The sequence below is a fragment of the Melospiza melodia genome, chromosome 3 (genome assembly GCF_035770615.1).
Source record: "Melospiza melodia melodia isolate bMelMel2 chromosome 3, bMelMel2.pri, whole genome shotgun sequence".
In the NCBI taxonomy this organism is placed as follows: domain Eukaryota; kingdom Metazoa; phylum Chordata; class Aves; order Passeriformes; family Passerellidae; genus Melospiza; species Melospiza melodia.
Genome location: NC_086196.1, coordinates 68641341 through 68668406, shown reverse-complemented (window position 1 = coordinate 68668406; position 27066 = coordinate 68641341). Strand labels below are relative to the sequence as shown.

At 40.1% G+C, this 27066-nt stretch overlaps 1 protein-coding gene across 2 annotated transcripts in view; it reads left to right on the top strand.

Annotated features, from left to right (window-relative positions):
* The window catches only part of KCNH1 (potassium voltage-gated channel subfamily H member 1), a 181430-nt gene that overhangs the window by 34596 nt on the left and 119768 nt on the right, over positions 1-27066 (top strand). For both annotated transcript variants that reach the window (XR_010027157.1, XM_063152140.1), the window contains exons 6-7: positions 3671-4063; positions 16550-16979. Coding sequence is in view for 1 of the 2 variants with exons in the window: in XM_063152140.1 (XP_063008210.1) it covers positions 3671-4063; positions 16550-16979 (823 nt within the window). In the remaining variant the exon portion in view is untranslated. The remainder of the gene's footprint in view (positions 1-3670; positions 4064-16549; positions 16980-27066) is intronic.

The window sequence follows — 27066 nt, the reverse complement described above, 5'->3', positions numbered from 1 at the left end:
TACACATTAGTCTATTTTCCAGTAAATTTAGTTCTGTGGATGCAAAATTTCTACAAATTCTTGGAGTACAAAGAGAGCAGCAGTGACCAAAACTGAGTGCATTATGCAATTCTCAGTCTATAACTTATGTATGTATAGATAAGAACCACCTCACAAGAGCAAACAATTTTTTTTTCCAGTTTTTCATGGTTGAGGTTCCTATGCTGATTAGAATAGTTACCAAAATATTGGACTTACTCATGTAATACCAGGGGCTAAAAAATAAAGCTGTAGTAGGTCTGTGATTGCAGAAGAAGCAGTTATGCTTTCCTGCTGCATTTGAAGGGTGATCCTGTCTCCCCACACCAATAAAATCTCAGAACTAGCACTGAAATCCTGCTAAATGAAAAATGTTACTGTGTGATGGAGGTGCTTGGTTTTGCTGATCAGTTATTCCAGTGAGTGAGGGTTGCAGAGGACTCTCCTTGCCCAGTGAAAGGATCCTATGCTAGAGCTGCTGCTCATGAAAACCAGTAGTAACCTGTAAACCAGTAGTAAACCTCATGAAAGCCAGTAGTAACTCATTGCTCTCCAAGTGATTCAAGTACAGCTGCAACGTGCAAAAGGGAGGGCAGGAGATATTTGCAGTATTGATTTGGACTAGAGCTTTTGTTGGGAAAAGACATCCCAACATCTGTCACTGGGACTGCCAAAAAGCCCTGAAGGGAATGATGCTCTGAGTACACACATGGACTCAGTACACAACCTCTGCCTCTTCCATCACACCAGGGACTTTTGTGCACTGCATGGGCTGGCCAGTGCCTCCTGCAGGGAAGAGAGACTGCATGTGCCTTGTGCTGCTTCCAGCTCCTCTCAGCACAGGACAGCTTAATTCCCTTTTATTTTTGGTAGTATGGAGAACATGCATCAATGAGGGTCAGCATCAGCAGACTGTGTAATACTGCAGTGAACAGGTCTGAGTCCTAGTTGGGTCTGCTGGAAAAATGTTCCTTTCTCCTTTTTGCTGTCATTCTAGACACTCACTAACAAAAATACAGTCCTCTTATTTTTTTTAAATTGTTTTTTTTTTTCAAACTCTTAATGCCTCTGTGGTAACATGCAGGTCTGTCAGAGCAGGTCATGTTAATTCCCTTCAGGGGAACATCCTGGGCTCAAAGTCAGCAGGCTTGCAGTTCCCATTCTCATTTACACATGTGTGAGGAGCTGTGCTCTGACAGTGTCTGACCCCTGTTGTGTACACGAATAAGTGATTATGTGAGGTTCAAAGCAGCAGGGAATTTCATCTGAGACTGTTTTGTCCAAGTAGATCTTGTGTAGCTGATCGTTTTCTTTTGTCCCCTTTGGCTGAAACTGTTGGAAAAAATCTCACCAGTTCACCAAAAAAAGGAAAAAAAAGACACTCAGAAAAGCCTGGAGATAAAATCCACGTCTAAATAACTGACATTAAAAAAGCTGAGATAAGGAGAATGAAAGGAAGACATCCTTCTATTCTAGCTGTGTTGTCTTATCTTTTCCCAGAGAAAAACAGACATTTAATTTCCTTCCCTGCTTCCTATTGCTCTGAGCTATGTGTAAATAGATGTGAAAAAGGAACCATGCTCCTAAATACTTCTCATAGGTTCTGTGAGTTTGGCATTACCAAACACATTTCAATCAAGCAAGCCTTCATATTTCTTTCAATTTTCATTCATAATTCATCCAGGGTAAAATTTGCTTTAAAATTTAACTTCTCTTTATTTGGACACAGGTTCTTGATGTTGGTTTCACCCTCATGTATAGCGGGTGAATACAGATACATATAAACAAACACATTTTTATTCATAGGTATGTGAAAGAAGTTTGAGTTCCCAAGAATTACATACATGATAATGTTGTTTTTGCAGCAGTGGGCAGAACTGGAGAGAGAACAGACATAAAATGGGCAGCACTGATTGAGAGTGCAGTTATGCAAAACAGTGCTCGGTGTCAGCCTGTGCTCAGCTTGAGGTGCAGGGTTTAAAACACATGCTGGCAGATCATCTTCTACAGAAGTGCTTTTCTGAATTCAGACCTAGCTGCAGTGTACCTCAACAGTGTGCCTTGGCAGGTCCCCTAAATCCTGCACTCAGTCTGGAGGCCCCCCAGGCAGAGGGACACTGAGGCATTGGAGCGTGTCTGAGGGAGGGCAGAGAAGGCAGTGAAGGGTGCAGAGAACAAGTCTGATGAGGAGGAGCTGGGATTGTTTAGCCAGGAGAAAAAGAGGCTCGGGGGGACCAGCCCCTCTCTACAAGTGCCTGAAGGGAGCTTGTAGTGAGGGGGAGATCTGTCTTTTCCTCCAGGTGACAAATGACAGATCCAGGGGAAATGGCCTCATGTTGCACAAAAGGAGATTTAGATTAGATATTAGGAAAAATTTCTTCATTGAAAGGGTTGTCAAGCATTGGAACAGATTTCCCAGGGAATGGTGGCATTACTGTACCTAGAAGTGTTCAAAAGGTGTGTGGATGTGGCACCTGGGAGAAGCTCTCCAACTTGTTTGTTAGAGAACACCATGGTACTGGGTTAATTGTTGGACTCAACAATCTTAGGGGTCTCTTCCAACCTTAATGACTCTATCTTTCTATGATTCCACACCATCAGGTAGTTAAGATACTGAACTTCTCTGAATGAAAAGGTGAAGTCCAAAATGACTTTATTAAGGCTAATGATAGATATCTGTGTATTGAAAAGTAGTGTGCCCCTGATGCAGGGAATGATTGGTATTTGACTCTATTGATTCAGAAGGTTGAATAATTGCTTCATTAAAACTTTATTATATCATATTATACTATATTATATTAAAGAGATACTATACTATACAAAAGATACATACTAAAAAAAAAAACCTGTGACTGTCTCTAGACAGCCAAGACACAGCTTTGAGTGATTGGTTAATTAATATAAACAACTATTCCTAGAATTTAATTACTAAATCTCTTTAGGTAAACGATCTTCTTAACACATTCCACATGTCCAAAAACAACAGGGGCAGAGAATAGTGATAAGAATTGTTTTCTCTTTCTCTGAGGTTCCTCGCTGCAATTCTCAGGAAATATCCTTGGGAAGTTGTGCCTGCCTGCTCTCTATGAAGAGAGCTGCAGTTACATCTGTGGGCTTTGGACCTGCACAGCCCAGAAAAGAGGAGAGAGGCCTGTGCACTGATGATAGATTGTAGTATGAGACTATTTTAGACAGGGTGTAGTGAAGAGTTAAATAGCCAGTGTTGAAAAAAAATGTGGTCCAGTGGTCCTGCTGCTGGACTGGAGCTCAGTTGTATGTTGTTCCTGGTTTTGCCATCAATTTCTATTTGCCCTGGCCTTCCTGCCTATTCTTGCCCATCATTTTTCTGTCTCGGCTGTCTAGATAGCTGAAGGGGTTCTCTCTTCTCTGTTTGTCTTGGACACTCCACACATTAGACTTAGTGTCTAAAAATAATTAATGGCATTAAAAGAAGCAACTGTTCTTAGTTTGATGCTGATTTGTGTCACAGAATACTTTTCTTGGCTTGCTTACCATTTGATGGTGATAAAAAGAGTTAATGGACATGAATTTTTATGAACTATTGTATTGAGCTTGAGAATCTAGTGTGAAAAATACCATGAAAAAAATTAAGCATGTTTTCTTTTTCCTCTCAAATCTCTCTTGGCTACAGGTATTGCAGCTGGGTTCTGAAATCCTCCCGCAGTACAAACAAGAGGCACCAAAGACTCCACCACATATAATTTTGCATTATTGTGTATTCAAGACTACCTGGGACTGGATCATCCTGATTTTAACCTTCTACACTGCTATTTTGGTCCCTTACAATGTCTCCTTTAAAACCAAGCAGAACAACGTGGCGTGGCTAGTAGTGGACAGCATTGTGGATGTCATTTTTCTGGTTGACATTGTGCTCAATTTCCACACCACCTTTGTGGGGCCGGCAGGGGAGGTGATCTCTGACCCCAAGCTGATCCGCATGAATTACCTGAAGACCTGGTTTGTGATTGACCTGCTCTCCTGCCTGCCTTATGATGTCATCAATGCATTTGAGAATGTTGATGAGGTCAGTACATCACTTCCACTTCCATTTATTATTACTTGATGGTTGGGGGGAGGTGCAGGACAGAAGAAATGGATGTTTTTAAATTTATTGAATTACTGTACATCTGTCTCTGGTAGCCACCCACATCCTGCACAGAAGTTTGCTTATGAATCCTAGCCAGAAGGCCCATTCTTTAATTTCTGCTGTAGTTTTTGGTGTTAAAAATCCATGTTTATTTTCCTTCTTTCTGCACCCTCAGGGTTCAGGAGGACAGGTAGAGGCAGACAGCAGCACCTTTGTACAGGTGCTGCTGTCCACAATTTTATACTGTGGTTTTTGTCCATAATGCCATAAGATATAATTCGTACAGCTCTGAGGAAAGCTGCTCCATCTGACTTAGCAGGAGTAGTTTGAGCTGTGTGTCAGGAGAGTTTGCTGGGGCAGGCTGTGCTTGTTTTCACTGATGACCCATCAGGGCAGCCCTGCTAATGCCAGTTCTGCACAGGAACAGCTGGGAAGTAAAATACACATTTCTCAGCTGCTTCTAGTACACTATGGCAGGTGGCAAAGAGGCAGGCAGGCAGTGACTCACTGAATTGTCTTTGAGCACCAGAAAGCACTGTGTGGATACCTGGTGATCTGTGCAGCATTGTTTGGCAACAGCATTTTTAGAGGAAGGTGAAGCAATTGAAGGTGCTTGTTTGGTGAGTTCATAATTAAATGAAAGAGTGGGGAGGTATCTGGAAATCTAGACTCTTCCTTAGTTCTTCATTTCTCTGGGAGTAGATGACAATCTAGCAAAAGAACTAATATTTAGACACTTAAATCCAGAAAACTGGTATTTTTTAACTGCTTGTTTTTTTAGATCAGTCTGCCAATAAAATATTCCTAAGGTAAATACATAAAAGTTCCCTGCATAAATAGTTCAGAGAGTTTATGAATTTTTAATAAAATCTTAAAGAGGATTCCAGAAGTCTGTTTTCTGTTTGCATGCTATAAAATCATCAACTAGTTATGTCTCTGAGTTTATCTGTGACACATGCTTGAAGCTGTAAGATGCAGAATCACAGAATCACAGGGTGGCTGGGCTTGGAGGAGATCTCTGGAGATCACCTAGTCCAATCCAGCTGCTAAAGCAGATTCACCCAGGGCAGGTTGCACAGGATCACGTCCAGGTGGGTTTGAATACTTCCAGAGAGGGAGAGGAATTTACATTCCTACCTCATCAGGGCTTGATATTTAAATTTTAGCCTGTAAAATTTAAATTTTATTACTTCCTTTAAAATATGCCCATTTACAAAGGACAGCCTATCTATCAAAAGAAAACTATGCCAAGTGAAATATAGGCAAAACCAAACCCCATTTATTTTTAAAAATTACAGTATTTTTTATAAAATTTAAAGAAGTTTTCTCAATAACTTGAGGACAGGTAGGCAAACTGTTGAATGCAGTGGAAAAAATATGATGTTATTTGATATTTAGTTCCCTAGAGACGTTTTCATTTTATATCAAGCTGCAGACTGAAATACCACAAATTAGATCAAGCAAAAAAAGCCTTGTGAGACCTGTCCTTAAGTATTTGTTTGCCATATGAAAGACCCAGACTGCAGATTATTCTGCAGGGCTTTCACAAATTACTTTGCTGTGACACTGATAGAGCGATGGGAGGAGTGGCCATATGTCAGGTTCTGACATTCAGACAGAAAGAGGAAAAAGAATAAATAAAAGTAAAAAATAAAGCAAGAGACAAAAAACCAACCCAACAAAAAAAAAACAACAAACCAGGAAGGAAGCTTTTCTCACCCAGGGCAGATAGAAGCAGCCTGGTGAAGATTTTGCAGAAGGAACAATTCTTGACTTTAGACTGGTGATGTGACCTACAGGACATCCCTGAGGAAAATGTCTGTACTGGTGGCTGTGACAGCCCTTGAACTGAGCACAGATGATTTTGGACTCATGGTAGCAATTCTGCAGAGAAATTCCTGTGTGAATTTGTATTTCTGCAGGTTCTCATCTCAGTGTTGCCTTGTAGCAATGAGAAACTGATTGGTACTTCAGTTTTCCCCTGGCTCTTCAACAGTCTCTGTAATCAGTGTAACAGTGTTAGTTTAACTTATTTTACTATTGTGCCCAAGGAGGAAAAAAACCCCAAGATTTTTCTTGATGCTGTCCTTTCAAGACTGTTCATCTGCATTTCCCATAGTGGCTTCTGACATTTGGCTGGTATAAATTGATGTAGGATCATTAGAGCAGAGTTTCCACTGGTGTAAATTGCCATGCTTTTACTGAGGACTCATGGGCTGGTTTGTGGCACCTGAGGGGTTTTGCCAGCAATGCCAGCAGAATAACACAGAGCACATCAGGAGGGGGTTTGGGCAGTATCTGCTGATCACTGTTTCAAGAACTGCCTGTGGAGAGAAAGATAACCTTTTACTGAAGAAGAGAAAAAATAAAAGCCACATTCAAGGAATCTTGAAAGCAGAAAATCTTTGCCTTTTATCTTTGTTTTCTGTTGTGTAGAGCATTCCCTTGTGGGTCAACTCTCTTCCTTTCTTGCTGGCTCAAATTTACCTCTCTCTTGCCCTGGATTGTACACCATATGACTTCACAGCTGGATTAAGTCAGGTGCAAGGCTGCCCTGCTCAGTGTGCAAATAACCAAACTGAACTCTTATCTCTGTGTCACTTTAATTCTGCTAGAGGGAATTCCCTTGGAGCCATGGCAATGGAGTCAGGAGCTGGCCATGACTGCTGCAGGATTTTTTTTTTTGGAAGTCCTAGTGAGAGTATTCTTAAAAAATGGCCAGAGTTGAAATGATGCTCAGTGTCAACAGTGTGCTGAGATGAGATGAAGAATATGAATGTTATTTTCCCCAATCTGATGTTTTCCATTCCATGATTTCAAAGAGAAAGAAATAGAATCCTGGCTTTGGTGCAGTCCCTTTGTTGAAGGGGGATTGGAACAGGTAGAAGCTTGCTTATTTTGCTGGCTGCTGTCATTTTCTGCTTAAAAAAGGCACTGAAGACTCTGAGAATGTCATGGAGGAACTAACTTGACAAGTCAATTTGTGCTTCAGAATGTTGTAATTACTGTGATGGAGACTAATTGATTTGCAAGGGACACAGGAGCTGCAGCACTAAATAAGTAAAAAACTGTGTAATAGAGTATTGAGATTTTTTTTTGCTCTGGGCAGTTTTGGGACTGTCCCATTACTTATCTCTAGATTAATAGTGAAACCATTTTTGTCATCTTTAAAAGGATCCACTAATTGTAATAGATGAAACTAGAGTTGATCAATATTTTTGGCAAGCAGATGCTCAATTGAAAAAATTCTGGTATTGGATATTTTTTCCTATTTTGAAGTAACTTTTTGTTTTGCAATTTACTTCATTATTCCATTATAAGATATAACCAAAAATATTTTCTTGAAACAAAATTGAGTGTGAATTCTGTGGTTTTCAGACAATTTCAAAATTCTTTGGGTTTGTTGCAGTTTGGAAAATTAGTATATTTTCAATTCACATTTTTCAATATAATCGAAATTCCAGTCTCTTCTCTGCATGGTTGAGAATATTTTTGTGCACAAAAATAATTTGAATTCATTAACTATTAATCAATACAACTATTAATAACTACAATTATTTCAAGAGGCACTTAAGTATGAATAGCCACATTCTACAGATGGAAGAGGAAAGAAAAAACATTAATGTCTTTGTTCAGGGCCATATAATTATATAAGAGACTGATCTCAAGTGCTGTGCTCAAAGAGACAGTATAGAATTTCATATTCAGACATGAGCAGAATTCAACAAATGAAGAAATGAATAGCTGGAGAGAAATTTCTGTTGTTACCCAAATGAAAGTAAAGTTATGATTGTTTCTCCTGGCTTTTATATATGGAAAACAAATGATACAGTTAAATACTAATTATTTTCTTGACCTGACAGAATTTCAACAGAAGAAAATATACCATATTCATACTGATTGATGAATCAACTTAATGCTAGGCTTGAACTTTCTATTGTTAACAGAATACATCATGCTGTAATTTAGTCTGAGTAAGAAAAGAAAATATTGGTCTAAAATTTAAACAGCCCTTGAAACATGTGGTGTTAGTCTCTTACAAATTTGAATGATCAAAATAGCATTTGTCAGTAATTCTTTACTGTAATTAGTATTATTCCTCACTTAAGGAATTACCACCTACTTTGGGGGATAATGTTATCTTTTTGTGTTCAGACATCAATCAGTAAATTTAACAAAAACCAGGCTTAAAGAAAATTCCACAATTTTTGCCAAGAACAGTGCAATTTAAGACCTTGAATTCCAAAGCATATTTTTGCAGTGTCAGCTTGTGCAATTTTATACTGTGGTTTTCATCCATAATGCCATAAGATATAATTTATATTGGAAAAAATTTAACTTATCACATGTGATGCTGTTGTGAAATCTCATGGCAGGAGTGGAATCCAGTCATGTCACCACCATATAAATCTCTGAAATAGGGAGTTTGTAGTAGCAATTGCTATATATGTTTGAGCAGACAGCTATGATCAATTGTTGGCTGATGCCAAATTGAGAACCATGTATCACTCAATTAGTTGAGGTAGAAGAGAAATAAATGCATAGTAAAAGATCATTAGGAGAGATACATTCAATATAAATGATCTAGTGCTCAGTTAAGTGAATGAATAGGAGAGAAGCTAGCATGTAGGCAAAGAGGATGTACAGCTCTGAAAGGCCAGAATTTATGAAGATAAACGAAGTCCCAGAAAAAAATACAATACGGAATAATAGAGGTAAATGAAGATAATTAGTGCTAAGTGAGTGTGGTGTAGCTGGAAAGTAAACAGAGAGTTGAGAGAGGAAAAAATGAATGTGTTGCTGGTCAAATTGTTGGCAACTCTCTGAGGCAGTACTTTTGCAATAGATTAATTTAAACCTTGTTAATGGAATAATCTCTCATGCTAATACAAATTAGCTATTTAGGAATTACTGAAGCAGCTACCCTGGAAAGCATGCAGCTTCCCTTTTTTTTTTTTTAACCACTGCATGCAATAAGGGGCAAGGAAATAAATTATCATATTTACAGTTTTATGGAATAAACTGGGACCTATAAAGATTTTGTGTTAGATGAATTTTGCAAACTGGAAAATGTAATTTTAAAAGTATTTTTAAACTGTAAACAGCTGAGTAATATGAAATCTGTTTGAAACAGTAGTTCACCATTCTTATTTGAATCTGTCCAATGATGCAGTGCTGTATTTTGCATGTGAGTCTATTGCTAAATCTAGCAATGAATGAATAATTTTCTATGGCTAATTGAAATTTTAAAGCAGTCATAACCTACTTTTTATGTCATGCTTAACAAAAAAACCCCAGCTGTGTATCATGGAGCGTGATCCAGGCATAGAGGAGGAGATGCTGGCAAATTGTGGTTCTTGGATGAGATGAAGGTAGACCAGGAGGGATGAGAGAGACCCTGTGGACTGGGTGACACCTACTGGGGCTTCTGGGGAAGGATCGAGAAATTGGGTTATTGTGCCCAGGTGGGGCGGGGGAGGGCTGGAACACGGGCCTTGGCCTGGGGGTGTGATGATGGAGGAGGTCTACTTGGTGGGTGTCCCTGTGTGAGAATTCCCTGAGAAACAGGACACACCCACGGCAGGTGTGTGCTGGGGGCTGTAACCTGTCAGAAACCCTCAGAGCATAGGAAGGTCCTTGCTCTGGCTCCTAAGTGGTTTTTGGAGCTTCAGAAGGAGCTTGGCAGCCTTGAACTGTGGAAAAGGGGGAGTGCAGTGGGAAGGAAGAGCAGTGGTGGTGGAGGAGGGCTGCTTGTCTGGCTTGTGTAAGTGCCTCTGTTCTGCAGCATGGCCCCAGAGGGCTGTGCAGTAATTCCAGGCAGGAATTACTCCTTAGCAGACAGGTAGGTGGAAGGAGTATTTTGGGGAAATGCAAATGGTGCAAAGCAGATTCCTGGGGTAAAGTGCACAGCCAGGATATAAACCAGGTAGGCAAAAGAAGCACCTGCTGTTCAGACACACTTGGGGATTCAAGTGAGGGTGTCTCTCTTCTCTGTCTGCTTTGCTCCACATCTCCTCACCTCCTCCCTGCCCCATTTTCTTTTCCAGTCAAATAGGAGTTTTTCTATCCTCCTTCCTTACAAACCCAACCTCCATGCTACCCATCACATGCTATTTTTATGCTACCCTGTGAAGGGGCAGGCTGTCTTTTCCCCCCATATCCTCAGTTTTCCAAATTGTGTTGATATATATAACCACTGCAGGCATTCAGGGTTAAATTCTCTCCCATGCTGTAAGCCTGATTCTGCTGCCTTCCCATGTCTTACCCAGGCTCATACACCGTGGTGGCTCAGAGACATCTGCTCTGTCTGCTGATGGATAGCCCCTACCAAAGGAGAATTCCAGAGCAGGATGTGTTGCTGTGCCCCTGCCTGGTGTTGACCTTCTCTGTAGGTTCTGCTGAGGCTGTTGAGACTCTGGTTGACTCTTCTTCTGCACTCCAAATGTTCAGATTAGTCTTTTTGCTAAGTCACAGATAAGTAAGGGTGTTACTGGATTTCAGGGCTACTTCTTCATAGCTTTGAAAGGCCTGACGTGATTTATCATTCTGTTAAAGAGAGAATAGTAGTCTGCATAAGCTATTCAATCTGTATCAGGCTAAAAGAATTAAAACGCTGAATTACATTTTCAGTGATAATGTATGGTGATAGCCTTTGTCCAAGAGGGAGAGCTAATTGAATATATTAGAGTCTGAATTATTTCAAAAAGCTGCTGTTAGAGCGAGACTTACACTGTGTATAAAGGGAGGCATGTTCCAGAGGCAGGGATCAGTTTCTCCTCTTCTCCCCCCATTCAGCACACTTGTATCGATCTGAGGCACAAAGTCAGATGAGATGACAAAGGGTATTTGTTTGAGTAGCTAAGTGGTTGCTCTGTAGTCTATTTCATATTAGGGATGGAATTAGAATTGGAAAAGATGGAGAGATATTAAATGCCAGTAACACTAAATATTGTTTGGGTGTTTTGCTCCTTTGAGATAAGTAAAAAGCTAAAAAGCTCTGGAACTGGCTGTTGCTTTGAATCAGAAGCATAGGGAAGCAGATTGTTGTCTGTTGGGGTTAATTTTTTATTTGCTACCAGAGAAAGTAGGATTTCTTTAGGTTACTTATGTGTTATCTTTATTCTTGTTCTTCCTCTCAAAGTAAAAGGAAAATAGAGTTTGTTTCCTGGTTTTGTTTTTTTTTTTTCTCCTGAGTGTGCATGTATGCATGCAAGGCAAGCATGGACATAGTCTTACAAATGAAAAATCAGCCTTCCCATCTCTTCCCACACACTGTGCTCTAATACATGAATTATTGCTGTTTCTCCCCCATTTCTAACCAAGCTCACAAATGTCTGATGGCTAAAATAAGCTTCAGGGGTCTAGAGATCTGTTTTCTTCAGTGCTGAAAACCACAGCAGTATCCAGAGGGCTTAGATATTGATTTTGACCTGTGCACATAACGCTGTCTCATCTCTTGGTTGCTAAATATGGCCATCTGTAGGAAAGGTCATGTTCTCAGACCTAATTAAGAAAACCAGAGGAGACAAATGATGGAAATGTGTAGTCCTAATGATGGCCTGACAGAGCTGCCAGGTTGCTGCAGATAGGTAGAGCCAGGTTGTGGCATGGCTGGCTTCAAGCAAAGTGTCAAGAAAGAAGGCAGTGCTTTCTGCAGCTTTTGCCTCACAGTAGTGATAAATTTGGTTCATTGCCTCCACTTTTGGAATAAATAATTTTTTTTTTGTCTGTTTAATTCTCTTTCTTTTAATGGTTAGCTTTTAGTCTCCTGCATCTCCCATTAATTGAGATGAAGCCTGAACTTTAGCAGTTCCATATGAGAGAAAAGTGCTGAAAAACTTAGGAAAGATTTGTGCCAGTACTGAATATTACTCTTCTTAAAAATAGGTAGTAAGTAGGAAGTAAATTATCCTGCCTTTGAGCCTAGAAAAAAAAATCTTAATGCTTGGGTTAAGTGCATTTTCTTTCTGTACATGTAGAAAGTGAATAATGGCCTAAAAAGTGAATACTGTCATGTAGATCGAATCTATTACTAAAGCACTTGTGCTACTGCAGCTGTAGGAGGTGGGGTGAATGCAGCATTTTAGTTATTTTCTGCAGTTATTCATGTTGCATCTTATTTGGAATGTAAAATGAACTATTTCTCACGTTTTTGGGGGGGGGCAGGTGGGGTGACCTCAGTTACTTTTTATGGCTGTTCTTTAAACAATTTATATTTTATTTTTTTTCTAGGTGGACTTTTATTAGTCAATGAACTGAGCTGAATTTAATTTTGCATGGCAAATGAACAGTAGCAACTGCTTTTATCTGTACAGCATCTATCACTGTGTGTCCACTGTTACTGTTCTTGGACCACACAGACACAAGGAACAATAATGGCTCTGCTTACAGCCCTTGTGTTTTCACAGTGCCTCTGTCTCTTCTTCTGGGTGTGGAAGTAACAGCACAAATCTTATATTGTCTGATTGAGAGGTAGAGCCAAAACAGGGATGTTCTGGATCCTGTGTTTGGGAAGAAGGCTGCTTACATGCTGAGGTATCAGTGTGAGACCAGGGGTGCACTCACAGTAGATTAGATCTTGCAGAAAGCAAGGAAATACAGAAGAAAGCCTGTGTAAATGTGCACAGTATATAGTGAGGAGGTCTAATTAATGACAAATTATACATGGAAATTTACTTTTGGCAGTACTTAATGGACAAACTTATGAAGCCTCGGCTTTGAATATAACATATGGGCACTGCTTTCCTCTGGGACTGAGCTGGTCTGTTTTTCTGTTTTTGGGGTACAGTTCTACTCTGCAAAGAACGTGTAGAAGGAGAGGGAGGGGAAGTGGTTGTGTTTATTATTTTAAGAACTTTTGACATTCAAGTCTGCTCAGTCAGTGGCTATGGAATAATTTCTTCAGTGTCTCAGTGCCTTGAGCTTGCCCTTTGGTTTGGAGGGGACTGGCTACATTTTCTTCCTTTTTTATGCAGCAGCCATCACTGGCAATGAGAGTAAACCTGCCAACCTATGAAATATTTATCAACATCAATACACAGGTATCAGCAGTAGAATTTTTTAGCCTCATTCAGTTGCTTCAAAACATTTGAAATACAAGTGTGTGTGAAATTCAGTATTTTCTGACATACTTGACCAAGTGCTGCATGTTGAAGTGAGCACTGCACCCAAGTTCTCTCTGTAAAAAAATATAGTAAAAATGTACTATGTGTCTATTTTGGCCATATAACAGATTTTTTAAAAATTATTTTTCCATAGCCTCAAGGGATGTTTTCTGTTGGATAGAGTACCAGTAGTTGCAGCTGTTGGGGTAAATCAGATCCAGTAGAACTCCATGGAATATTACTTAGCCTTGTCCTTTTCCTGGCTGCCTCATGGACATTCCTTAAGCCTGCTTGGGACATGCAGTGCCATTTCTAGCTCTTCATGAACTGAGGTTTTCCTGTTTCCTTTGGGCACAAGGATCTCTGGGTGTCTCCTCATCTGCCTCTTGAAGCTGGCAGGAGCAGCAGACCAAGAGGGTGGGACACACATCAAGAGAAGTAAATTGAGTTCAGGCTCCTTTGCGTGACATCATGGAGCCATCTGTACGATAAAAGCATAAAAATAATCTGCACTGATAAGAGCATTAAAATGGACAATAATCTAAAAGTACAGTTCTATTTTGGAAAGTGGTAATCTAAAATTGTCAATTTTTCAATCCAACAGATCTATTCCAGTGAGCATTAAAATATAATTTGCTAAATCTTGTGCCAGAAAGTACTGATTTAAAGTATTGCAGGACTATCTGATTTTTTTCCCTACTTTATAATCTGTGAAACAGTCTATTAAGTTTCAGTTGTTTGTAACCATTTGAAATTCTTTCACTTAGAAACTTTTAAGAGTTATATGCATAATCATTTCCCTGTGCAGTTCTTGCTCTTGATATTCATCCATTTGGGATAGACAAATCCTTTCCTTTGAGGAAAGGAAAGAGAACACTGTTCACACTGAAATAAAAATAAATTGGAGTTTTTTTAATAGAGCTTTTTCTGAACTTTTAGAATCTCATTGGCAGTGCAGTCAGGTGAGTATTAGGAGTCATTTGAATATTAAATGTATCCTTCCAGTGCCACCAAATCAAGTATATATTTCTTGTAAATATTCAAGTTCTTCTTGTACAAAAAGCCTAATTCTATCTATCTCTGGTAAGAATTTGGTAGAATCAGTTTCTCTCAAATGATGCAGTTCAATCCCATTTAATTTTTTTAAATAAAATTTCTTTTAGTGAATTCCACAAGGGAAATTAGGATAAGAGAATGCTTGAAAAAAGTATTTTGCCTTAGACTTTTAAAATCTGATTTAATGTATTTTAATTAGTATTCCCAATTTTCATATCCAATTTCTTGAGCTCCTCTTCTGTGATTCTTTCTTTTCCCCAAGTATTTCTAATCCTTGACTCTTTTTAATTTTTAATTCTTAATTTTTAATTAAGAATTAACCAAACTCTAAGCTATTAAGTCCTTCCTAAACCATTATTATGTTTTGGCTTTGGTAGGACTCATGCTGACAAACAGCATTTTTTGGGGTTTATTTTTTAATCAAAGGGATATGTTTAATTTGAAAAACAGGTTTTGCACCACTGCTTTTGAACATAAATAAACCCGTTTTCTTGGATGTTGGGTGGAGATTTTGAAGCAGTGTGTGATTAAAAGGCTTGGTTTTAAGACTGAAGCTAAAAGAGCACCATTGCTGGAGACCTCTCAAAATGAAAAACATAAGTGTTTCACTGCTAAGGTTTGCAAAGAGAAAAGGGAGAAGTGGGCATGATCCCTGAGGGAAAAAGGCTGTATTATAATGTCAGAATATTTAAAATGCAGAGACTAAATGTGCTTGTCAGTCTAGGACTTTATCCAGTTCTAATATGTGGTTATAATTTTTTGCATTTTCTACTTTGCTTTTCCTCTCCATACTGAGTGTTCAGAAATACCTGCTTTCCCTCCCCTGGAAATTAAGGTCTTTTGTGTCATATTCTCAGAATTGGCACTGAGGCTTTGCTCCAGTGTTTACAAAACAAAGCTGGGTATGGAATGAATGGGAAATGGAAATTAGCTTTGTTTGTGTAGCAATTTTTGTATCAGTGACTTGAAAAGTCTGGCTTAGATATTCATTAAAATAATAGTTCACTTGCTCTCTTCTAGATTTCTGGAAATATCTTTGATTTAAAGGAAGGCTGCTTTTTTATTTTCTTTTTTTAATCTCTCTCTTTCTCTTTTTACTCCCCACCCCCTGGTTGCATTAGATCTTGTCCAGATACTTAATAGAAATTGCTAGTGTGTTCCCAGGTAACAAATTACATCTGTCTCTGAAAATGAGTCAATGTAATCATGACAAATTCATGAAATAAAGGGAAAATATATTGCTGCAGTCTTGGAGAACATGAGTCAATATACTTTATGTAATTATTTAATAAAACATCTTTTCTAGTGCACTGAAGCAGCCTAAGATACTGAGGCAGTTGTATTTATGCAGGAATAAACAAACTTCCAGTAAAAGCTGGTGACCAGAAGTATGCAATTATGCATTTCCAGAAATACTCATTAAACCAGTCTGCTTAAATTTTAATCAGACTTCTATGTATGAAACAGTCTTGGTAAGAGGAAGTAAAAAAAAAAAAAAAAAAAAAAAAAGGAAGGATTTTTATGATAAGCTATTCAGATCTTCTCATGCTCCAAATGGGTTTGAATTTTTTAATTTGACTTCTTGTGCAAATCTGTATAAAAGTTAACAATACAAAATCCTGCATGCTGGCTTAATTCTGTTTCATGGGAGCCATATTATTTTCAGTACAGAAATACTGCATTGATATCAAAGCTGTCATAAAAAGGATATAATTTGGGGATTAGTGAGATATTTGAAATATTTAATCTTTGTGTAATTCATATGAGAAATGCCAGAGGACTGATTATCAGTGCATGAATTTGTATAGGAGAGTGAAGTCACAGGAAATGCATTGTAGGAAATAGGAAAACTACAAATTGCCAGGTACTGCTGGTATTTTTTGGCCTTATTTATCTTTCTGATATGTCTGAGCTAGATATTGTAATCTCTGTTATATCTGAGACATTACATCTGACATGTTGCATAAGAATTCACAGCTGGATATGGAATAGACAGCCTGTCGTTTGAAGTTTTTACTAAGGTATTGGTAAACCTGTTCAAATAATCTGAAAAGGGAGTTCAGAGAGCAATGCACAAGATGGTAGTGGATGAAGGCAAGGGTGCATATATTCCTCCCTGGAAAGGGTCACTAAGTTTTTTGTGTTTTACAGTTATCTGGTGACTATCTGTTTTTTGTGGATCACCTTGTTTCTTTGGAAGCCGCAGTTACAAGTGTTGTTGCTTTCATGAGATCCTAATGGGCGCTGTTGTTTGTCCTTGCAGGGCATCAGCAGCCTGTTCAGCTCCCTCAAGGTGGTCAGGCTGCTGCGGCTGGGCCGCGTGGCCCGCAAGCTGGACCACTACATCGAGTACGGGGCGGCGGTGCTGGTGCTGCTGGTGTGCGTGTTCGGGCTGGCCGCGCACTGGCTGGCCTGCATCTGGTACAGCATCGGCGACTACGAGGTCATCGACGAGGACACCAACACCATCCGCACCGAGAGCTGGCTCTACCAGCTGGGGGAGTCCATCGGCACCCCCTACCGCTTCAACGCCTCCGGCTTCGGCAAGTGGGAGGGCGGGCCCAGCAAGGACTCGGTCTACATCTCCTCGCTCTACTTCACCATGACCAGCCTGACCAGCGTGGGGTTCGGGAACATCGCTCCCACCACGGACGGGGAGAAGATCTTCGCTGTGGCCATGATGATGATTGGCTGTAAGTATTAGAGATTCTGCCTTTCTCGTACTGAGAGAGAGTGGAAATTTTCCAGAGTAGAAGTCCATTTAGGTTTAGGTGAGATCTTTGAGTTAAGTCTGTAAGCTTGCAAACAGAGCTGTTTAGTCTGACAGCCTGTTCTTGTAAAATGCCTATGCTGGGAGAAACTGCTTCAACCAAAAGACAAGAGATAGGGGGGGCAGACAGAGAGAGGGCAGACTGACCCAGGAATTCTTTCTGGTAAAGAGGAATTAGTGGCAAATGTCACACGAAATCAGTAGAATGAATACGTATGAACCCATTGTGAAATTGCATGCACGTGTATTTGAGAGAGGGATGAAAAAGGAACTGGAGTTCCCTGAGGTAAACGTGTCTTTTGAGGGGAGCAGTCCCCACATGTGTCCAGGCTGCAATAAACATACCAGCTTTGCAACTTTCACAAAGTTGTGGAGTTTGTTTGCTTCTGCACATCAGTACACAACACCAAGTAGCTGCATGTCATCAATGCTGGTTTCATAAGAACATCTGGAACCCTGTAAATATTTTTGGGGGATAACAGGGGGTTGCTGCTGTGCTTGGGCACCTCTGGCTCAGACATCCTTGTTAGAATGGGTACATGTTGCCAAGCTGTCCAGCTTTTGGCCATGTTATCATTTCAGTGCAGGATCTGCATTCAAAATGCCTTGAGAGCTACTTGGAGTTAAGAACCATATGGTGGCCACTGTTAAACTAGGTCATGGTTTTCTAGATGAGGGTGGAGCTTGAACCAAATTAAGGAAAAAAATCTGCTTTATCCATAGGAAAAGTTGTTGTATGGAGAAAGATAGAAGCTTCTGTATGGTAACATTGCATCCAGAGGAGGAGAAAGTCAATCCTTGCTAAGCAGAAAATTAAAACCAAATACATAATGAAACTCAATTAGCAGTACAGTGCCTGCTGCAGAAATGTGAACTTTTGATTCTGATGTGTCCTTTTACAGCAACACTGAAGTCACACACTGAGATTATGTGTGTAGTGTTAAGTCTGCTGATGGTTAGTGAAAAAAACTATCAAGACAAACATTGTTGATCACACAGGGATTGGGATATTTGAGCTATAAAGATTGTTAATTTTGTTTCTCTAGCTTTTTTGTCTGCCAAGAGTCCCATCATCCTAATAAAACACCCTGTAGGAGAAGGGAAATTTATATAAAATATGGATAAAATTTTGCAGTTTTCTCATGAGAAGGTGCATTAGACAATTTAGTGGTGTAGCGCAAATCAGGCTTCCAAGCATGTTTCCTGATGAAGGTGCCCATTTGATCAGGAAATATCCTGATCTTTGGCTTATTGTTATGACCATGATACTAGCTAGAACAAGAACAGCTAGTATTAATCAGTATCATTGTTTCGTACTATGAATAATGATTAAGCATAAACTTCAAAAAGTCATGAATGTACGTGGGGTTATTTTGGACTTGCATCTGTTCCAAGCTCTTCATATGACAATGTGGCAGAAAGAAACTGAATTTATGCATAAATAATGTTGATTTAGATGAGCAGAAAGAAAATGATAACCTTTCTTTTTGTGTATTTTATCCTCTGCTCATTTGAATAGCAATAAGTGCTGTATCAAAAGACTAGTGGCTTAAACAATACTGTGGCCAGCTAAGCTTACAGTCACAATTTCATTAGCAAGATCACCTTTGAAATTTTTACTTTATTTTTATTTCTGAAAGAAAATTAGTTTTCTGGAAATGGTGATGGAGAAGGTAAAAATGTGTGCAAATGTCTTCAAGCCACCCCTTTCTTGCATGGGCTGGGTGTGAGGCTGTCCTGCAGCAAGTCAGGGTGCAGCGCATGGCAGGGACTTGGCCTCCACTGGTGGCTGTCACAGAAGCTGCAGCTCTGTGGGTCCTGGATCAGTTCAAAGTCGCAGCACTGCCCTTGCACCCTCCCTCTGATTATTGGTATTGATGGTTTGGCTTCAGTTTGCTCCACCAGCTGTGCCTGCATGGTTGGTAGGGGCACTCAAGAGCTGCTTCCCTGGAGTGCAGATGTTGGCATCAAGTAGAGGGAAAGGAAGAGTTTACTTTTAGAAGTGTGAGTCCTTCCTGCCCAGAATTATTTTTAATCCAATGGATGTGATTGTGCAAAGTTCTTGTGCCTCTGGGAAAGGCTGGTCATGGTGTGTGCATTGCCAGGTGTGTGGTGGCTTTGCAAGGCTTCCAGGTCCTTGTTTCTAGCAACTTGTCTAGTTTTGTTTTGGTTTAGTGGATCTGTAGCTTGAATAGTTTCTGAAGAAGAAAGGTGTGAATGGTAGTGATACTTTTTTCTTTGATCTTGGATTGTTGTCTGTTGAGCCTGTGTTTCTGAAGAGGACTTGCTGTGTAAACAAGTGTTTTTAAGACTTGCATTGCTGTCTTGTCCACTGGCAAATTGACAGAAGGGTTTGTGCTACAGTAAGTACAGGCCTGTGATGACATCCAAATGGGGTGTTTGTGCCAGAAAGGCTCAGAATATTAGAGATATTTGAAAGCATAAGCAGTTCATAATTAGTGTCCTTCCTTGTGTCTTTAGTATGCTTATGCCCAGAGGGATGGAGTTAACACTGTAATTCCATCTTCCATAAGACAAAATCTGGTTTGCTCTGCTGCTCAGCCATGGGTATGTCCCCTTCTGCTCACTGCTTACTCCCTCTGTAAAGCTGATCCTGTGGCAGAATTTTGTTTGTGTTGCATTGACTCAGTAGACACACTGACCTCCAGCAGTAGTATTTTGCTGTGATACCAGATAGCGGTTTAAAAAAGTAGGCAGGACCACTTCCATTTTCTGTTTTATTCAAGCTTTCATTATGGTAAATAATAAATCCAGGTAGCTTTTAATGAAAAATTCAGAAATACTTTAGTGAAGCTGTCCTGAAGCAGTGGGAATTTTGGCTGAGTTGAATGCAAATGTTGACCCAGTAAAAAGTGTAATGTATGTAGCTTGTAGGAGGAGTGGGTACATGATATTAGTTGTGCACAGACACTGGGAAGGCATCATTGAGCTGAATAAGCTGTGTATGGGCATTGAGCCTGTGGGGGTGGATTTGTTGGTTGTGTTTACACTGGGGACAAAGTTTAAGGAAGCCTGGCCTTGTGTCAGCAGCCTGGTCTCTGCTTCAGGGCCTCCTTCTGCAGGGAGGTGTTCTTGTGCTCTCAAACGCAGTGATGCACATGCTGTCCTGCTGGCCTCATTGTGGCTGCAGTTTTCATACAGAAAGTGTCTTGCTGTTGGTTATTTTGATGTGGGAAGGTGAAGCCCCTAATTAGATTTGTGGGGGGCTGTGGCACACTCATAGCCCCAGGGATCTTTTGTCACTTCGTCAGCTCCACTGGAGGGGGTAGGTGAAAATTGCCCTTGATTCTTGACCTCAAATAATGCACATCTGTTTGGGAAGATCAAGTTATTTTAAAATAGAGATGAAATACCCAGTGGCTGCTTTTAATGATTTCTGTTCTGTGGAAGCTTGTGTTTCTTGTTACTGTGTAGCTGCTTTTCCTGAACGTATGTTGAATTGTAGTTTTGCAAAGCAAAATATCTTCACATCTCTGAACTGACCTGCATGGTTTTCCCTCACTTTCTTTATTGAGTGTATGTGTGTGTATATATAGGGAGAAGGATGAGTTACTAGGGGAAGTAAAAGCAATTAATTCCTCAGCTTCATTTTAAATGAAAAACATATTTGCTTATCCCTTTCCACAGATGGCCACTAAATTGCTAATTAATAGGGAAGATGTCTAGAGACAGATCTTTCAGTGAGGCTGACATTACATAAAACCAGGCTTAAAACCACTGTCTGGGTCTGCAGAAAGATGTATATTTTCCATTTTTAATACTTGAGAAAAAAAAAAGAAAAAAAAGCTGTTTCAATTTTTGATTTCTTCCCTGTGGAGACATATGCCTTGAAATTACAGTCTTTATATATTTTTCTCAGTGGTTCTGTGAGGTTGGGTTGGGTATTGTTTATTTTTCCTAAGCACTAGCAAAAATCAGAGGACTTTCATTTGCAGTTTTTGTATCCGGGCACTGTGTCAGCAATCCCCTTGCTATGCAGGTGGAGTAGGAATGAGCAGTTCTAACAATGCTTGGCATTCTTGACTTTTGACATAAAATAATACTGATGGATTCTTGCCTATTTGGATTTTGAGCAATGGAGCAAAATCCATCATTTGGGGAGCCTTTTGTTGATGTTTTCAGTTGCATGAAAAGATTCCAAGGTTTTGGTGCCTGTTTATGCTAAATTCTCCTTTGTTAGATAGGAACTTACTGGAACTACAGGGCTGGACACATCCAAAATATAAAGGAAAAGGCACATCTTTGAATGCTAAACGAAATCACAAATTCTCCTGTGAAACACTAAGAGCAGATAGTGAGAGAGATCATGGAAAAAGACAAAAGTAAGAGTTAAAAGGTCAGACTCATGAACATGCATGCTTGCATACCGTGATGAATTGTCAGCCACTGAATTCATTAACCAAAACAGTCCAGAAACCCAATCCACTCCTCTTCTGCATGATGTGGTGTGCAACCCAAGCATCATGCAGTCCTGCAGCACTTCAGCTGCTGTTTCTGATTAAGGTAGACACAGGTCCCAGGAGCATGGAGTAGCTCTCTCAGCTTTGATCAGCTTTGTCTGTGAACAGTTTCTTGCTCATTAGACAAAAAACCCACCAAAACCAAACCAAATAAAAACACCCAAACAATCCAGAAATGAGAATAACATTCAGTAAATGTGAAAACATAGGCAGTTTTGTTTACAGCACTATTGCTGAAAGGAACAGTAGTGTGACCGTCCTTGAGAGCTTTAAGAAAATCTTGGTGGCAGGAATCGTGATGCACGGGTCAGTGCTACTCCTTCACAGTCTCACAGAGCATTGGTGTGCTTTGGTGACCTCTGGCAGGGTAAGAAGTGTTTAGTGGCTCTTGTGAACAAGAAAAGTGAGCAACTGATAAAAACTAGACTATTGTTATCAAAACATCTGGACAAGTTATAGAGGCATGGCAGCATCATGTTTGGTGGTCTTCCTAAGATTTCTCCCTCATAAAGCAGGTTATCAATTGAAAAGCAAATGGATGTGGCCATTTACTAAACATTAATCTAATGACAGGAGAAGTACATTTACCCTTCTAGGTGGTGGGGGAATGTGTTGGAATCATTTTTGCTGGAAGCTGGTGGCCTGAAACTAAAGGCCAGCCGTGTGCCAAGTGTGAGTTAGATTTGCTGAGGTTACCATTAATGGCTGCAGCACAAAGGCCTAAGGGATTTTAAACCCAAAGCAACTTTCTCTATGTTCATGGGTATTGCCAGTGCAGTGTTTTGGGTTTTGGGACATGCTGGGAAAGAAAAAAGAAACCTTGGCTTGCAAAAACTGTCTCTTGAATTCCTGGTATTTGTCACATCCCTGGCAAGATGACAAAAATCCCTCAGATGTCACATACCTCTTGCAAGCTGCTGAAGCTGCAGATGGCAGCTCTATGCTTTCTATAGGGCTGATAGTTTTGCAATAATTTTCATTCTCATCTGTCTTAGCCAACAGCATCACTACTCTAGCCAGTTAATTCCTAATTTAAAGGACTGGATTTTAATTTTTTAAAATTTCTTTTTAATAACTATGGCCGGTCTTTATAGTTCTGTTCCTTCACTCCTCTGTGCTGTGCCTTATTACTTTTTATTTGATGTTAGTCATGATATTTGAAGAGATGGTGTGTTACTGCTGTAATTGTTAAGCAACTATTTAGGATTTCTGAATGTTATTTTGCTTGGATGCTTTCTCCCCTAGAACAAATCACCAGAAGTGCTCTGGATGTATTTCTGTGCAAGTTTCAGCAAAGTGATAAGGCTGGCAGAAAAGTGGGTAGAATTTCTCTGTATGTTAGAAGAGGGTTTAACTATAAGGGCAGGATTTGGTTTTCACCTTTCATCACTAAAGGTGAAAATATGTCAATTTTTCATGTTCGGAGTAAAGAACGAGTAAAATCAAGCAAAAAAACCAACCCAACAAAAATCCAGCTCCAAAAATCAACAACAAAACTTACCAAAACCTCAAAGTCATTGTGACAAATAGAAATAAAATGGATAGACAGTTGGTTTTGGCTTTTTGGGTATATAAACAATCCTTCAGACATCTGAGTCCCGAGGGATGCAGTTTCCAGCGGAGCATGTCGGTATTTCTCATCGGTAAGCGTGGGGTGTGCCAGGTCCTGGTGGCACTTCCAGCCCCACTGATGAGCCTGCACAGAGTCACATCATTGACATTCAATGCAGACAGGACATGGAGGAGAGATGCCATCAGTGCTGACAGGCTTCACAACTCAGCAAGCTCCAAAGTCTTAGCTCATAAAAGCTGCCTCCTCTTTGGGTAAGGACATCCAGGACCTTATTGTTTTTTTCAGGATTGCTTGTAGTGAAACACAACCCAGTTCCTCAGGACTCTGTATTGAGACCAGCCTTGTTTAATGTCCTTCTGAATAATCTGGATGAGGGGGTCAAGTGTACTCTCAGCCAGTTTGCAGAGGGCACCAAGTTATGTGTCAGTCTTGATTTGCTGGAGGCCAGGAAGGCTCGGATCTACAGAGTAGACTGGTACAGACTGGATTGATGTGCTGAGGCCAGTGGTGAGGTTCAACAAGGTCAAGTGACAGGTCCTGCAGTGGGGTCACAACAGCCCCGTGCAGCTCTGCTGCCTTGGGGCAGAGTGAAAGGTCCAGCAGAAAAAGATCCAGGGGTGCTGGTACAGTGGCTGAGCAAGAGCCAGCCTGTGCCCAGGTGGCCAAGGAGGCCAATGGCATCCCGGCTTGTACCAGAAATAGTGTGGCCAGCAGGGCAAGGACAGGGATTTCCCCCTCTGTACTGGGCAATGGTGAGGCCACACCTCAAATCCTGTCTTCAGTTTTGGGCCCCTCACTACAAGAAATACACTGAGGTGCTGGAGTGAGTCCGGAGAAGGGCAACAGAGCTGGTGGAGGGTCTGGAGCACAAGACTCATGTGGAGTAGTTGAGGGAGCTGGGGGTGTTCAGCCTGGAGAAAAGGAGGCTCTGGGGAGACCTTATCAACCTCCTCAACTCCCTTAAAGGAGGATGTAGCCAGGTAAGGGTCAGTCTCTTCTCCCAGCTAACAAGTGATAGGATGAGAGAAAATAGCCTCAAGTTGCATCAGGGGAGACTTAGATTGGATATTAGTAAAGATTTATTCATGGAAAGGGTGTTCAGGCATGGGACTAGAGTGCCCAGGGGAGTGGTGGAGTCACCATCCTGGAGGTACCGAGAAGACATGTAGATGTGGCACTTGGGGACAGGGTTTAGTGATGGGCTTGGCAGTGCTGGGTTAAGGGTGGACTCAATGATCTTAAAGGTCTTTTCCAATTTGAATGATTCTCTGGTTCTATGATAAAACACTCCTGTTAAAATCAGAAAAAACCTTTAGGTGATGCCTATCTAAATAGCAAATTCCTACAAAAATTGATAAAGGAAAGAAGGGTATATGGGAGGGAGAGAGAGAGACGGGGGGAAAAAGAGGGTTGATAGAGAGAGGAGTCCTCCAGAGTCAGAGATTGATCCTCATAGAGGTGGTGATCGATGCTCGATTTATTTCAAATCTGAGGGTACGTTAAATGGGAATGCAGGGTTCTGCGACGTGAGAATGCATAAAACTAGTTACAAAGTATTATCTATAACACAAAAGAGCTAACTAGCTTAGCTTGGCGAAACTGTTAGCAGAACGTTCTGCTCCATATCTTCTCTTCACATCCTTAGAACATCCTGCTTCACATCCCTTTTCCTGGGGTACATCTTGGCAAAACTTCTTTGTATTGTTTGCCCAAGGGCAGCATGTCTCTGCTATCAGGCACGTATGCAGGGTTGTGCAGCTTGTTTCTATCCAGTGTCTGCTCAGAATGCTCTCTACAATTGTCTCCAGGCAAAGATGGACTCAAAGTTGTTTTTCAGGTCACAACACAAGTGCTGATGCTGTAATAAATATATCTTAGCTAATGACCATGGCCACATGAGGAGTGGCCCATTCATAAGGAGTTAGTCCCTTCACCCCAACTCATTTCAAAGCAAGTAGTAAGAAAGTATTTTCTGTCAGTGTATTAGTGTGGTAATACTTGGTTTCTGGGCCTGGGGAAGCTTAAATTAATTCTCGGTGAGATGTTATTTCTTAGAAGGCAAAAATGAGTAACCAGTATTCCCTTTCTTGTTATTTAAAGCATATATGACCAGATTAAAGCTAGATTAAATTATTGCCAGTAATTTTTGGGCAGACTATAATTTGGAAGGACAAGGGTAAATTGCCTGTGTACTTATGGCTGTAGGGAAAAAACCCATAAATGTTGCAGAGCTACATATCACATACCTTTATGCTTTATGAATTGTCCCTTGATATGTTATCTTGCCATAATGGCTAAAAATTTCAGGCTGTACTTCAGCCTAATAGAACTAGAGAATCACCCTTCCTTAGAATATACTGGAATTTAGTTGCTAGAGTAGTCCCAGAATATAGTCCATATCTCTAGCAGAACTCTGCAAATCCAATCAGGACAATTCCTGAAGTGAGATTTTTCTAAAAATTTCTAATTCTCAAGGTTTTTACAGTCCATTTCTCTCCTGCAGAGCTTAACATTGCTCCCCAAGATATTGGACAACTTTTGAAAGAACTGTAAATGCAAATGGAGAAAAAATAGTTCTGTTTGACAGGAGAGAAGATGAAAGCTGTGAAGTGTTAATAGTTTGGTTTTTCCAGGATTTGAGGAGAGCTCACACTACAGTAATGTTATAGATAATTGCCTTTTCTCTTTCTTTTACACAGCATTTCTAAATTTTGTCTTCTAACACTTTAATAGGAAGGAGAAGGATAAGGAAAATAACTAGGTGTTCCAGCTGTGGATATCTTTCTTTTTCACCTGATATCTTTATATCACATGCAGCATTTTGTTTTCTTTAGATATTTCTAACATTACTTCCTATAAGGAAATTTAAAACACTGATATATGCTGGCTTTATCAAACTTTAATCAGAGTGTGCAACCAACTTGTTTTAAAATCTAAAGGAATATGATTAACACAAGTTAATTTGTAAGAGAAAGGTGTTATGCATCCAGAACATGGACTGAGAGAGCAGAGAAATATAAAAAAAAGAATATTTCAGGCAGGAACCAGGGGATAATTTGCAAGATGAATATTTTGTTCCCTACAATAAAACAAAGAATTTGCAAGAGACACAGTGCTTTGCTGTGCAGGACACCAAACCTCGGGGTTCAGTATACAAATTTATTCTTAAATTGCTGAATTACACAAGTGCAATCTAGAAGAGCATGGTTGGTCTGTCAGAACAATATTATGAATTCCCACTTGTGCAATTGGCTAACCATATGCAACATACAAAAAGCACAGATTTTTCATTGTCTCTGCATTCCTGAGAGGCCTTTCCTTAAGCAGCCAACTGTAGTGCTGGAGGATGGCAACGCTGGACAAGGATTTGGTTTTACACAAGTCCATTTCTGACTCAGAAAAACCCAATTAGATTGGCATGGGGGGAAAAACAGTAAAATAGCACATTGTGCCATTTGTCATCTAATGTGTGGAATATGATGGAAGTTCTGAAATATCTTCTAAGCGCTTTTCACTTCTGCATCAGCTTCAAAAAATTGTATTGTTATTTTAATATTTACATTGTTGTATAGTTATTTTAATATCTACATTCTGCTGGACCCAAACAGGCCTGCTGTAGGTTACAGAGTGTTTGAGTGGAAATAGCTTGCCTAGTTGGAATGTGTGAGTGGTTTATAGGTGATGCTATGACCTTAACCACTCGGATAAGTGATCTCATGACATCTTGAGAATGAATAAAGCTTACTTGTGCTTACCAGATCAGTGAGTTTTAGTGCATTTGGCTGCTTTTATATTTTAAAGGAAGATTTGGCTGTTTATAAAAGTGATAGGGAATGTTTTAGAGGAGGAAGAAGCTGCTGTGGGTCATATTCAGTCAATTTCTTGGAGCTGAAAGCTCTGAAATACACTAGATCTGAACTTGAGTTATTATCTGAAGCCATATCCTATCATAAGCA